This window comes from Myotis myotis, unplaced genomic scaffold (genome assembly GCF_014108235.1).
Source record: "Myotis myotis isolate mMyoMyo1 unplaced genomic scaffold, mMyoMyo1.p scaffold_m19_p_6, whole genome shotgun sequence".
NCBI lineage: Eukaryota > Metazoa > Chordata > Mammalia > Chiroptera > Vespertilionidae > Myotis > Myotis myotis.
Window position 1 is genome coordinate 98,920,235 of NW_023416368.1, and position 13,153 is coordinate 98,933,387.

The following is a 13,153-nucleotide window of genomic DNA, read 5'->3' on the forward strand; positions in this document are numbered from 1 at the left end:
TCATTGGTGAGCCTCAACTAGGAGGTCACAGTTCAATTCCTGGTCAAGGCACATGCCCTGGTCGCAGGCTTGATCCCGTGTGGGGCGTGCAGGAGGCAGACGATCAATGATTCTCTCTCATCATTGATGTTTCTCTCTCCCCCCTCTCTCCCTTCCTCTCTGAAATCAATAAAAATATATTTTTTTAAAATAATAAGGTATTTATGTGATTAAGTTAAGTATCTTGAGATGGAAGATTATCCTGAATTACCCTAAATGCAGTCACCAGTATCCTTCTAGGAGGGAGATTCGCTTGGAAGAGGAGGAGGTGATGTGACCACAGAGGCAGAGATTGGAGTGAGTAACCACAAGGCAAGGAAAGCTGGCAGCCACCAGAGCCGGAAGAGGCGAGGAACAGAGTCTCCCCTGAGGCCTCCAGAGGAGGTGGGCCCTACGGAGAGCTTGACTTTGGCCCAGGAAAACTGATTTCTGAACTTCTAGTCTCCAGATCTGTGAGAGAATAAATGTATGTTGTTTGAAACCAGCAAGTCTGTGGTAATTTGTTACAGAAGCCAGAGGAAACTAATACATTAACCGAGACAAAAGATGGTGAATTCAAGGGAAGGGCTTTACCTTTTAGCAAAAGCTAAGAATCCTCCAATTCTCTCTAAACAAGTCTTCCCCCGCCCCCCGCAACCCCCGCCTCCCCGCCCCAGCAGTGAAGGAGAGGCGAGATTTAAGAATTCATGGACAGGAAGTGCAATCCTTGCAGTAAGATCCCATGCATACATGCTGTCATGTCCTTGCATATGCGATGCCCTCAGCCTGGCATACCTCTCACCCCCTTCTCTCCGCAGAGCTCATACTTGAGGCCAGGACCTTGTGGCACTGTCCCAGGTACCCCCTCTCTTCCTGGGCCATCAGTACTCCCTGCCTCCACTGTGCTAGGCCCCGAAGCTCAGACTACCTGGGCACCAACAGCTGGGTGGGGGCTGGGAAAACTGGGGAGCTTGCACCCCTCATCCTAGGGGCCACTATGCACTATTCAGAAATATGGACTCAGGGTTACTCATCTCTGAACTTTTTCAAGAGAAGTCAAAAATTTCGCCTACTTATGTGCAATCTCCCCAGTTTCTAATTTGGTAACTAACTTAAAGAATAGAGTTTAAATCCTATGCACCGAACAGAGAGGTCTGCCTGCTGGTTTGGCCTGAGGCTGCCCAGGCTGCAGCCTGTGCCCGAGGCCTGTCCTCTGTGATGGCATTTACCTCAGGAGTGATCGGGTCCCTGGTCCCTGGTCAGGAATCTGCCTCTGGACTGCCCAACTACGGACCCTTATCCAAGGGGAGGGTCATGCCCACATGGCCCCAGGGCCGGGTAAACACGGGCCGCGGCCATCGTGGCTGCATGAAGAAGGGACAGAGGGAAAGGAAGGAGGAAGGGAGGGGCTATAGTAACCTATCCATTGGCAGGAAGTAAGCAAAATGCCAGCAGCTCTCAGATGTCATTAAAACCACCCATGGGTACCGATGTGCCACCTAGCTAAGGCTTAGAGTGCACTGCAACTCTGAGCATCCTCTTACGGTGCGTGGGGTCCAGCAGTACTGGGCCCAGCTTTCTGTGCGAGAAGCAGGGCCAGTCTGAGCAAGGTCATCAGCACCTAACAAAGAGAGGCCAGCGGAGGGTCCCTGCTGACCCCCAGATGGCAGAGCTCAGCAGGGCCACAGCCAGCCCAGAGAAAAGACTTCAAACAACTGCTGCTCAGACACTGGTGTGCACAGACCGTTCCAGGCCTCAATTTCCCCAAATGTGAAATGAAGAGGGTCCGTAGTTCATTCCAGGTTCGTCTTGGCAATTTCTGCAACATCCTTGTACCAAATGTACAAACATTTCTTTCATGTTTTTCTGTAAAATTGACTATCTTTTTGAAAACTTAAAACGAATTCATTACAAAACAACCGTAAGAGGAAAACCTGTATCATTTGCCTTACATACGCAGACCATAATGCAAAGAAACCAGACCAGTATATTCAATTCTAGCCAGATGCCGCTGTGGCTGAGCAGGGAGCGTCTGTGCTTGGCAGGTGTCAGAGAGACGGAGGACACCTGAGCACAGCGAGGCTTTCTCCTGGCTTCCGGGAAAGGAAATCACGTCCCCACGCAGGAATTCCACGGAGCTCCCTGACCTCCCTGGGGGCTGCAGGGTGGGGTGTGGCAAAGGCAGTGGCCTAATGTGAGGTCACAGGTAGTCTGGACTGTCCGCTCATCCTTTCTCCAGGAGACAAAACCCGAAGCCCTTTTATAAAGCAGAACCAAACTCGTGGTTTTGAGAGTTGGAGAAGGCAGAGGACGCCCCCCAGCCCACTCTCAGAAAGCAAGCCTGGAGAAAGGCGGGTGTGATATGCACTAGGACGGAAGGCTAAGATGGCATGGGGGAGGGAGGGCATTGGAGGGAGGGCAGCCTCTGGCGGACCCTCCTAGTGCCTGGGTGTCCGTGCACTGGTTTGGCTCGAAGGCCACCAGCTGGCCATGGGCCTTGAATGCCACACTGATGGGTGTAGAACCCGACAGCTTCTGGCAAAACCGCCACCTTTGCCTCATTTCCGGCCTCAGAACTGCCTGCAGGCAGCCTACAGGTTACAAATCATGCCGGGAATCCGAAGTTTTCGCTGCTGAGGATTCAGGAATTGAAATGATGCCTGCTTGGCCTGGGGAAGGCTGCACCCCAAGGCCAGCTGCCTGCCCTGGTTGGTTGCTCCCTTTTCACTTTTTTCAGGGGAGCCTGGCCTCAGAAACAAGGTCTGTACAGACTTTGGCCCAGGGCTCAGCGCTGGCACACCCCGCCTGCAGCCCTCTGCGAAGTCAGACAGAGGCCTTTCATGGCTTCAGAAGTTCCACCAGGTCCTCCAGCCGCAGGAGGCTGGAGTGGGTAACTGAATCCGACTCAAGGAAAAGAAGGCACAGTGACCTTTTGTCCCAGCAGAAGTTCCCGGCTCTCGGCTCTCCCCCGAGTCGGCGGAGGCGGCCGCGCCAGGGGGGCGAGGAGTTGCAGATGTGCCCGCGGGCCGCGGCTGCCCTCCCCAAGGCAGGGCTACCTCGCCCGACAGCGGGTCGCCGCGGTAGCCAGGAAGCCTGAAGCCGGACCCCACTCCCGGTCTGGGACCCCCCTCACTGCTGCCTCTTCCTTGCGCCTCGCCCCAGGGCTGGATCTAGCAAAGAGGCGGCCACACGGAATCAACACTCCTGGGGACCAAAGGTTCATGACGGGATGCGAGGTGGGTGCGCAGGCCTGGGGCGGGCGCACCCTGAGCCACTCGTGACACTGCCGTGGATGGGGTGGGGGGCGCAGGTGGGGTCGCGTCTCCTTGGTGGGAGCCGGTGCCGGGGACGCGCGTGGCCGCCTTTGTGGGAGACTTGGGGCAAGAAGAGAAAAGCGCCCTCACTGGGCGGGGGTGCGGACCCCACTGTGGTGCAAGCCAGGAGCGCACGCAGCCCATGCCCTCCCCTCGGTGTGGACCCGGCTGGGTCGCCCTCACCCCGCACAAGACCGGGATTGGCACTGCCCTCCCCCACCAGCCCTGGGGCGCCCAAGCCCATCGGCGCGCCCCTCCCGGACGCTTCCCGGTCCGGCCGCCGCCGGCGGAGGGGCCGCACTCACCGCACATGGTGGCCGCTCTCGCGCCCCCGGGGCTCTGGGCTCGCGCTCGGCAGACACTCGCACTCCCGCGCCCGGCGCTCTCAGCCGCCGCTCCGCCGCCGGCCCTTATAGCCCCGAGCCCGCCGCCAGGGGCGGGCCTGGGGCGGGGCCGAGGTGGGGCCGGGGCGGAGTCGTCTCCCCTCCCTGCTCCCCATTGGCCTTCGGTTGTCGTGACAACGGCGGGACGGGGTCCCCTGGAATCGAGGAAGGGGGCGAGGGGCCGCTTCAGGCGCCAGTCCCGTCTGGAAAGCGGGTGGTGGGCATCGGGTCCTGGAGAGGGGCTGGGGGCTGGGGGGCTGGGGAGGGCTGGGGGCTGGGGAGGGAGGGGGCTGGGGGCCTGGGGGGGGGCTGTGGGGATCGGGGGCTGGGGCGGGGGCTGGAGGCTGGAGGCTGGGGGCTGGGGAGGGGTTAGGGAGGGGCATGGAGGCGGAGTCTGGGGGTATGGGGGCGGGTCTCGGGTCTGGGCGGGGCTGGAGGGCTAGGGGGCTGGGGGGCTTGGGGGGGGCTGGGGGGGGCTGGGGAGGGGTTAGGGAGGGGCATGGGGCGGAGTCTGGGGGTATGGGGGCGGGTCGCGGGTCTGGCGGGGCTGGGGGCTAGGGGGCTGGGGGCTGGGGGCTGGGGGCTGGGGGCTGGGGGCTGGGGGGCTGGGGGGCAGGAGCGCGGGGCTCGGGGCTCGGGCAGGTGCCTGTTTCCCAGCCTGAAAACCGGTGGCGATGGACCCACTCCGGGGCGCGGGGAGGAGTAGGACCGCGTGTGAAAGGCACAGGGCACGTCGGGCGTGACGCGGGCCAGGCTCCTCGCTGCACCTGAGACGCAGCTCCGGTGGCCCGCAACCTGTCCCGCCTTCCGAGGAGAGAACCCGGCCCGGCTGGCAGAGGAGGAAACGGAGGCCCGGGGGCTGGAGAGCGACTTTGACAAGACGGGGCAGCCGAGCCCTGGCCGGGGAGCAGGTGGTGGGAGCAGTTCTTCCTGCACCGAAAGGACGCGGTTCCATCCCGGGTTGGGGCGCCTACGGGAGGTAATTGATGGATCTCTCTCTCTCTCTCTCTCTCTCTCTCTCTCTCTCTCTCTCTCTTCTTTCTCTAAAATTCAATAAAAACATATCCTCGGCTGAGGATTACATTTAAAACAAAAAACAAGCAAACAAAACAATTAGGCAGTGGCGGCGGTGGCCGAATTCCCGCCTGGTCTCCGCTGCGCAGCTGGAGCTCGGAGGCCGGGACGTCCCAGGTCCAGAGCCAAGCGGGGCCGCCCGGGGAGCCGCCCTCCCAGCGGGCCGGCCGGGCTGTGCGCGCAGCTGCCCCGCGCGCCGGGGGCTCCTCGCCGCAGCCAAGAGCCCCAGTCCCGCCCCGTGACTCACAGGCCGGTGCTCCCCGCCCTGGTTCCCGGCTGTCCCCTCCCCTCCCTAGTGCGCTCCTGCCTCGGTCTCCCGTGGGAGGCCACCAGGATGGCCCAACATTTGCGTGCTCTGAAGCCATCTGGTGTTTTTTACTTAAAAAAAAAAAAAAATCCTGAAACTCTTAACAGATCCTCCCGGTCACGGTGGAGAACAAAACGAAACTTTTTACATCATAGCGTGCCCTGATGTAATCTCTCATTAACTCACGTTGGCCGTGCAGGCCCTGAGGGGAGGGGGTGTCTGCTGTACACATTTACCCAGTGAGGAAACTGGGGCGCAGTGAGGGAAGGGGAGTTTGGCTGGAATCGTCCTGATGGGGTGTAGCGCAGCCTCTGCATTCGCCCCTCAGCCTCCACTCGCAGGGTCACCCTCATTCCCGAGCAGCTGCCTCATGCCTGTCCTGGTGCGAGGGGTTCAATACGGAGTGGAAATAGGTCCAGCCTGGCCCTCCTGCGCTTTCAAAGTGGTGGGAGGCAGACACTTGTCCAGTGTCCCACGGAGCCAGGCAACTCCACGGGGGATACCGACCAGTGCCAGGCTGTGCCAGGACTGGGCTGGGGTTGGGACTGGTGCCGGTCCCTGGAGAGCCAGGGTGGTTACCAAGGGAACAGATTCCAGGAGGGAGGCAGGAACAGGCATGTGCAAAGGTCCCAGCTGGGGGCTAGAGCTCCAGTCTGCAGGCCAGGCTGTTCTGCCCCAGACCAGCCTCCGTCCTCTGTGACTGAGGCGAGGATGGGTGATGTCAGCAGGCCCTCTGATGGTAGGGGGCCCCTGGGTTCTAGCAGGGTGCAAATCTGTCCCCCATCCTTCTCTGGGATTCACAGCTCTCCATCGTGGAGCGCATGAAGGCTAGGGCCCCTGTGGAGGCATCTGCAGCTGCTGCTCGCCCAGCATCCCGGCTGCTGGGGAGACCAGTCCCTGAGAGTTCTTTGGGAGGACAGTGGCCTGGGCTGGGCCACACAGCATCCTGATGGGGAACCAGCAGGAAAGATGAGCTTATCCCCTTCGTGGTGGTGCAGCTGGCGGCAGGGTAGACTGGTGATGCTGGGACCCTCTTGTCATTTTTGGAGGCCCTCGATTCAGCCAGTTCTGAAGCCAGGGTCTATCCCTGAACTTCTCAGTAAGTTCCTGTTTGCTTGAGGCATTCTGAAGCGACTTCTTCCATTTGCAGCCAAGTCAAGTCCTAATTACTTCAACCTGGAACTGCAAGCTGAGGTCCAAGGAAGCGGTCAGGCAGCTGGTGGCCCCAGCCCCTAAGGTCCCGCAGGCTGAAGCCTCCTCCTGCCCGGGTACAGCCCCAGCCCCGGTTTGGGGAGATTGAGCAATCTGCCCAAAGTCACACAGCTGGGAAGCAGGGGGCTGGTCTGGACAGGAGGCCACTTGGCCCCTGTCGGGGAAGGAGGATGGGGGACCCGGTGTAAATGCCTCTCTAGCCTGGCCTCGCGATCATGCTTCCGTGAGGGTGAGCCTGAGCAGCTGGAGACAGGGGCACACAGGACCTGCTGGTGAAACAGGAATTTAGGGGAACATAGGCAGGTTTAGGGAATTTTTAGAATTGGGGTCCATGGGAAAAAAAAAACCACAGGGCTACAGAGGGGGAGAAGGTACATTTCCATAACACAAGGAAGCCAGGTGCAGTGACATTTCCATAAGACAAGGGAGCAGCAACAGGTATATTTTCATAAGACAAGGGAACTGGAAGTAGCCAAAAAAAAAAAGGTCTATATTTACAAAATAAAGAAGTAAGAAAGCCCAGAAGGAATAAGAGGACAATGAGGGAGGAGGGTCTCAGGAGTCACTATAGTAACCAATTCGAAAAGGAATATTGACCAATCAGAGGGGATATCAGGACACAGGAACTACAGCCTTTATAAACCATGGAAACAGGAAGTCAGTAGGACCCTTTCCCCCTGCCCACATGGGAGTCTATTCTGTGGGGCTCTTTCCCTCTCCCCATGTGGGAGTCTGTACTTGTTCTTCAATAAATCTCCACCTTTGCTATACTACCCTCTGTCCGTGGATTCATTCTTCGACTCCAGTGGACAAAGAATCCGGGTTCCATTCCAAAAATTCCGTATCACTGGGGTGGGGCCAGTGGGATGTGGTGTCCAGTGCCAAGGCTGATCTCCACAACTGGTTCAGCCCCACTGTCCAGACATGACCTTGACCCCTCTGGCTAGGAGGATGGGACCTTGCACTGAGAATTGCAAACAGCAGCCACAGACATGTCTTTTTCACCTGTAGTTTTTGGGTTTTTTCTTCAAACCTCAAGTAAACTTTTATGTAGTTGGGAGATTTGCTCACTGATCTGGCTTCTCCCAAACAACCCAGAGATCTGCTCCCCAATGTCTACCCCAGTCTGGCTGATCCCATGGCCGTCCTGTAGACGGGAATACGCCTCTAGACACCTGCCACAGGCTCTGTTCAGGTGCTTTTTCTTGTGACATTTCCACGGGGGCCTGGGGAGGGTTGGGATCCATGGTATGGTGAGGGCTGCCCTCTAACTCCTGCGGGAGTCCCGTCTGGGCTTTCACTAGCTCCCATGTTGTCATTGGCGTCCTCACCACCGGTCTCCAACTGCCCCAGCTGGGCACAGCCTCTGGGCCATCAGGGGTGGTCATCTGTTCCTCCCCATCTCCTGGTACCTCTCTGAAAGCAGAAATGCCAGGCAGACCTGAATGGCTGCTCCTTGAGCCCAGGGCCATGGAGCACAGGGCTTCCCAGGCTTTGGTGGAGGCCTGGGGAGGTGGGGACTGTTATAATAATCATTATGGTACTTAATGTTAGGACCTTAGAATGTAAGACTTAAAGCATGTGACCCTGTGTGGACTGTTATAGTAATGTTAGATATAGGAATGCTGTGTGGGACCCAGGAATGCACCCTCATAGCTCTGCTTAGTACTGGTAAACAACCTATCTGATGGGAACGCTCAAAGCCGGTACATACCCATAGATTAGCAGACCCTGAGTGGATCCACATATGGCAGCCGCTGATAACACACACACCAGCGAAGACCACGTCCACAGAGGGTATACAATCAGACAGTCTGATCGACCCAGCAGCGCACAGCTCTCCTGTCGCCAGGGCGTGAGGGCCTGTGTGTGCTCAGGTCTCGGTTCCCGGCACGAAACTCCGCCCAATTAACTGTCGATCGACGAAGGAGCCAGCAGCCAACGGCGCCGTCTACCCCTGTGTGTGTGTCAGCGAGCATCGCCGGGTGGATCCTTCCCAGCGCCTGAGACCCGTCAGGAACTGGAAAATAAACCCCCTGTGTGCTTGCATCTAACCTGTTTGTGTGTAATTTCTCCAGGTCAGCTCAGATCTCGGTGCTGTCTCTGTGAAAATGTCTGGCCAGAAGGTATTGGCGCAAGCCTCAAGCGGATGGTCCAGACCACCTGTGCGTGTCCCACTTAGGAGCAGCACCTTTGTGGGAACCCCCCGCACCTCGACATAGGTGACGGGCCTTAAATATATAAGATATAGAAGCAATTTGGGACAGGGACACAACATGCTGAGGCTTGCGGCTGGGAGCCCTACATTGAATCAGTTCATCTGGGTTAGGTCAGAGATTCTAGGTGGTCCTTGAATGGTGTTGTTAGAAATAAGGCGAGCCCCCAAATTCAGGGGTCCTGGTAGAACACAAAACACACTCGGGAGCCAGGCAGCCAGGCAAATGTCTTTACTTCTGCCTAGAAGGGTGCACACACATGGTCTGGAAGCAGGCGCACACAGAGCAGGTGATCTGCTTGGCTTTATAATCCCTGACGCATTTGACCTGTCTCTCACTCTTGATTGGAGCTCAGGCGCACAGTCTTTCCCGATTGGCTAATTCAAAGGGAGGGGTTGGCCTTCACCGTGAAGATGGGGGCCCCCAGGGGAGCTGCAAGCCATGCTGCCCACATGGCGGATGCCAAGTTACGCAGTCCAAAATGGCGGCTGTTTAAACTGCTTTTTGACAGAAAAGATGACTTGTTTCTTCTCACAATTCCCCCCTTTTCTTTATTTAAACTCTTTTCTTCAAACTCGGCTGACATTCATTGACTTTCATGTTCTACAGTGTCTAGGAGAAGACTAATTTGCTGTTTGGTCAATGCGGTTTCAATTAACCCTTGGATAAGACCCCCATACATGGGATTATGTGACATCTCATCACTGTAAATCCTAATCAAAGGGGTGAGTGTGGACACCATCACTCCTTCCACATTCCAAACCATTGCTCTAGTGCAGGGGTCCTCAAACTTTTTAAACAGGGGGCCAGTTCACTGACCCTCAGACCGTTGGAGGGCCGGACTATAGTTTAAAAAACAACTATGAACAAATTCCTATGCACACTGCACATATCTTATTTTGAAGTAAAAAAACAAAACAGGAACAAATACAATATTTGTATTTGCATGTGGCCCGCGGGCCGTAGTTTGAGGACCCCTGCTCTAGTGCATCAGAGAAAGGACCCTAGGTCCCAGGTTCCAGCTCACTCGTCACTAAAGCTGCCAGTGCCTAGGGCCTCAGTGATGGTCCGTCTGCTGTGTTGTCAGGGATGAATGTGCAGCAGTGGCCCCCAACATTACACGTATTCCTCCTTTTTCTGCCAAATCTTATCCAAGGCCAACCTGTTCTCCCGGGTCATCCTCCTGCTGGCGTCTAGCTGTTCAGCTGTACCTTCAGCTGCATCTTGAGTGTAGTTAACAAGCCTTTGCTGTTCTATAAAATCATTAATCCAGCCACATTCTTGTTCACAGTGAGCCACCAGCACAGGACAGACTCAAACCCTGTGGTCATCTGATTTCTAGCCTTAAACTCCTTGGCGCTCCTCCTGGAACCCAAATGGGATCTGTGTGTATATGGGGGCTAGACTCTCTCTCCTCTTCCTAGTCCATATGGGGGCTAGACTCTCTCTCCTCTTCCTAGTCCAGTGATGGCGAACCTATGACACGCATGTCAGAGGTGACACACGAACTCATTTTTTTTGGTTGATTTTTCTTTGTTAAATGGCATTTAAATATATAAAATAAATATCAAAAATACAAGCCTTTGTTTTACTATGGTTGCAAATATCAAAAAATTTCTATATGTGACACGGCTCCAGAGTTAAGTTAAGGTTTTTCAAAATGCTGACACGCCGAGCTCAAAAGGTTCGCCGTCACTGCCCTAGACCTCTGTCTGGCTGTGTGGACAGTGACTCTGTGGGCCCGCGGTCCTGAGGGTAAAGGCCACAGCCACTGAGAGGCCTTCACAGGGAGAGAGTCCATCCCAAGCAGGAGGTTCTTAGCCGTCAAGGCAGGCGGAGGCCATCTGGGGATTCGGAGTTCAGTCTCATTTGTCTCCAGGCCCCCCTCGCCCATGTGTAACTGACGCCTGCAGAGTTGAGCATTTAATTGTCACTGCAACTCAGGGACCCTCACAGTCAGGCCCTGGGCACGGTCTTCCGCCTCTGGACCCTCCCTCTGCGTTCTCAGATGGACATCTCAGCTCTGCACTTCTCCTTGCCCCTGGCCACCCTCTGCGCGGGGTGCTTCTCAACTGTCTGTAGGAGGGGTCATTTAAAATTTTCCAATCCAGTGCACACTGACAGTTACATAAAACACAATAGCAATGCTTTATAAAAACATGTAAAAACAAGCCATGCAAAATACAAGACCTATAAAACATCAAACCACTTCTCAATAAACATAAATAGAACAAACATAGCACAGGAAAAATTATTAAAATCACAAAAATTATACATTTCACCAAAAGTTTACCTGTAGGTGAGTACTAGGTGTACCGGTTAATAATATGGATTCTTTTTACTAGATGGAGTTACACATATGTTGAAATAAATGCGATTTGATATGTATGCTATTTTGTTGTATTGACAACAAGCTTCAAAACTTCATATGTCAAATTTGTTGGTGTTAATATCATAGATATTTTTACACTTAAAAATGCCGAATTTCATGCCCAAAAAAAAGAGCATTTCTGGGAAGTTGTAATTCATTACTTTATTTTGAAGAAAAGTGCTGCTGAATACTTTGGGAAACTTATGGTGAACATGCTCCATCTCAAGATACCTGTGAACACTGGTTTAAATGCTTTAAAAGTGATGATTTCAATGTGAAAGACAAAGAATGTCCAGGTCAACCAAAAAAATTTGAAGACCAACAACTACAAGCATTATTGGATGGAGATGCATGTCAAACTCAAAAACAATTTGCAGGAAGATTAAAAGTTGCTCAGCGAACAATTTCCGAATATTTACAAGCACTGGGAAAGATTTATAGGCAGGGAAATGGGTGCCACATCAACTGAAGGAAAGACAAATGGAAAACTGAAAAGTCATCAGTAAAATGATGCTTTAACGGCACGAAAGAAAGTCTTTTTTGCATCGAATTGTGGCTGGCAATGAAAAGTGGATTTATTTTGAGAATCCCAAACGCACAAAATCATGGGTTGATCCAGGTCAACCATCAACATCGACTGCAAGACCAAATTGCTTCGGAAAGAAGGCAGTGCTCTGCGTTTGGTGGGATCAGGAAGGTTTGGTGTATTATGAGTTTCTAAAACCAGGTGAAACCGTTAATACTGATCGCTACCGGCAACAAATAATCAATTTGAACCACACTTTGATTGTGAAATGACCAAAATGTGCCAGAAGACACGGCAAAGTAATTTTGCTTCATGATGACGCACCATCACACACCTCAAAACCAGTTAAAGACACGTTAAAAGATCTTGCCTGGGAAGTATTAACCCATCCACTGTATTCACCAGACCTTGCTCCTTCAGATGACCACTTGTTCTGATCAATGGCACACACACTTTCTAAGCAGCACTTCAAAACATACAAAGAAGTGGAAAATTGGGTCTCTGAATGGTTTGCCTCAAAACAAGAAAAGTTCTATTGGGACGGTCTCCACAAATTACCTGAAAGATGGGGGAAATGTGTAGATAGTGATGGACATTACTTTGAATAAAGCACTTTTGATGTTTCTCTTGAAATTATCATGTTTTCTTTGATTACAAAATCCACCATTATTAACTAATACACCTAGTAATATAAATGATTGTAATTAATCAATAACTTTTGTCATTCTGCAACTGTAAATAAACAAAAAAAGTCCAATGATGTTTGCATTTTTAAAGATTTATCTTTGGTCCCATCAAGGTAATCAAAGTAATGGAAGAGGGAGAGAAGACAGAGAGGTTTCAAAATAAAGACTGAACTGTGCTTCAGCAGCAGTTAAGAAAACACTATCTGACTAAGCTACTGAGGAGCAAATACCCAAAGGACTGCACATTCTCTAAAGATTACTGTGCTCACAGTTCTTGCTTCCCTCAAGATTCTATATGAGATCACATCATAAAATCAGATGCATTATTTTAAAAATGGATAGACAGGTTTGGTTTATCTATTGGCTCTGTGGTGTTTTCTCCATAAATATATATTCTCCTTTTTTTTCCCTCTCCTATCTTTTTTTCTCTTTCTTAGATATCATTTGTGCTCTCTTTTCTCTCCCCTAATTATCTTTTCTCAGGTGATTGCTTATATTGGGGTTATTGGTGTCGTGAGTACATTCATGCTTTGTTCCCTTTGGGTCATGTCTTGTTAAGGTGAATATTTTGGGATTAGTGTTCTACATTCTATTTTCATCTTTCGTTTAGCATCCTTTTACTCTACCTCAACTTCACCTTCATGCCAAAACTCTCTTCCTCACTTTTCCCCTTTTGTTGTTCTGTTTCTCTTACCCTATCCCTGCTTTAGATTTTCCCTATTCCTTATTTTTACCCCCTGTTAAAATTTCACCCTACATATATATCTAATTACCAATCTCCTGCTCTAAATCCATATACACCTCTCTCTTCTCTTTCTTCACTATCCAAAGATTTTTCTCTCTCTGTCGTTTTGTTGTTGTTTGCTTGATTGATGAATGTATTGGGGTTTTTATATGCTTGCATGTGAGATTGTTTTGCTTTTTTCTTTTTCTGTTGGTTTTTTTCCAGTTATTTTTTGCTTCTGTTTTCCCTTGCCTTGCTTGATATTAGTTGTTGTTTGTAGTTCATATCCAGGGATCTGTTGCTGGAATTTGCTGGGATTAGT

The 13,153-nt window shown here is 52.4% G+C and overlaps 1 protein-coding gene across 1 annotated transcript in view; it reads right to left on the reverse strand.

Moving 5' to 3' along the window:
• The window catches only part of GFPT2 (glutamine-fructose-6-phosphate transaminase 2), a 38,987-nt gene extending 35,215 nt beyond the window's left edge, over positions 1-3,772 (reverse strand). Inside the window, exon 1 of the mRNA XM_036313538.1 lies at positions 3,638-3,772. Coding sequence (XP_036169431.1) covers positions 3,638-3,644 — 7 coding nt within the window. The 5' untranslated portion in view covers positions 3,645-3,772. The remainder of the gene's footprint in view (positions 1-3,637) is intronic.
• Positions 3,773-13,153: the final 9,381 nt, after the last annotated feature.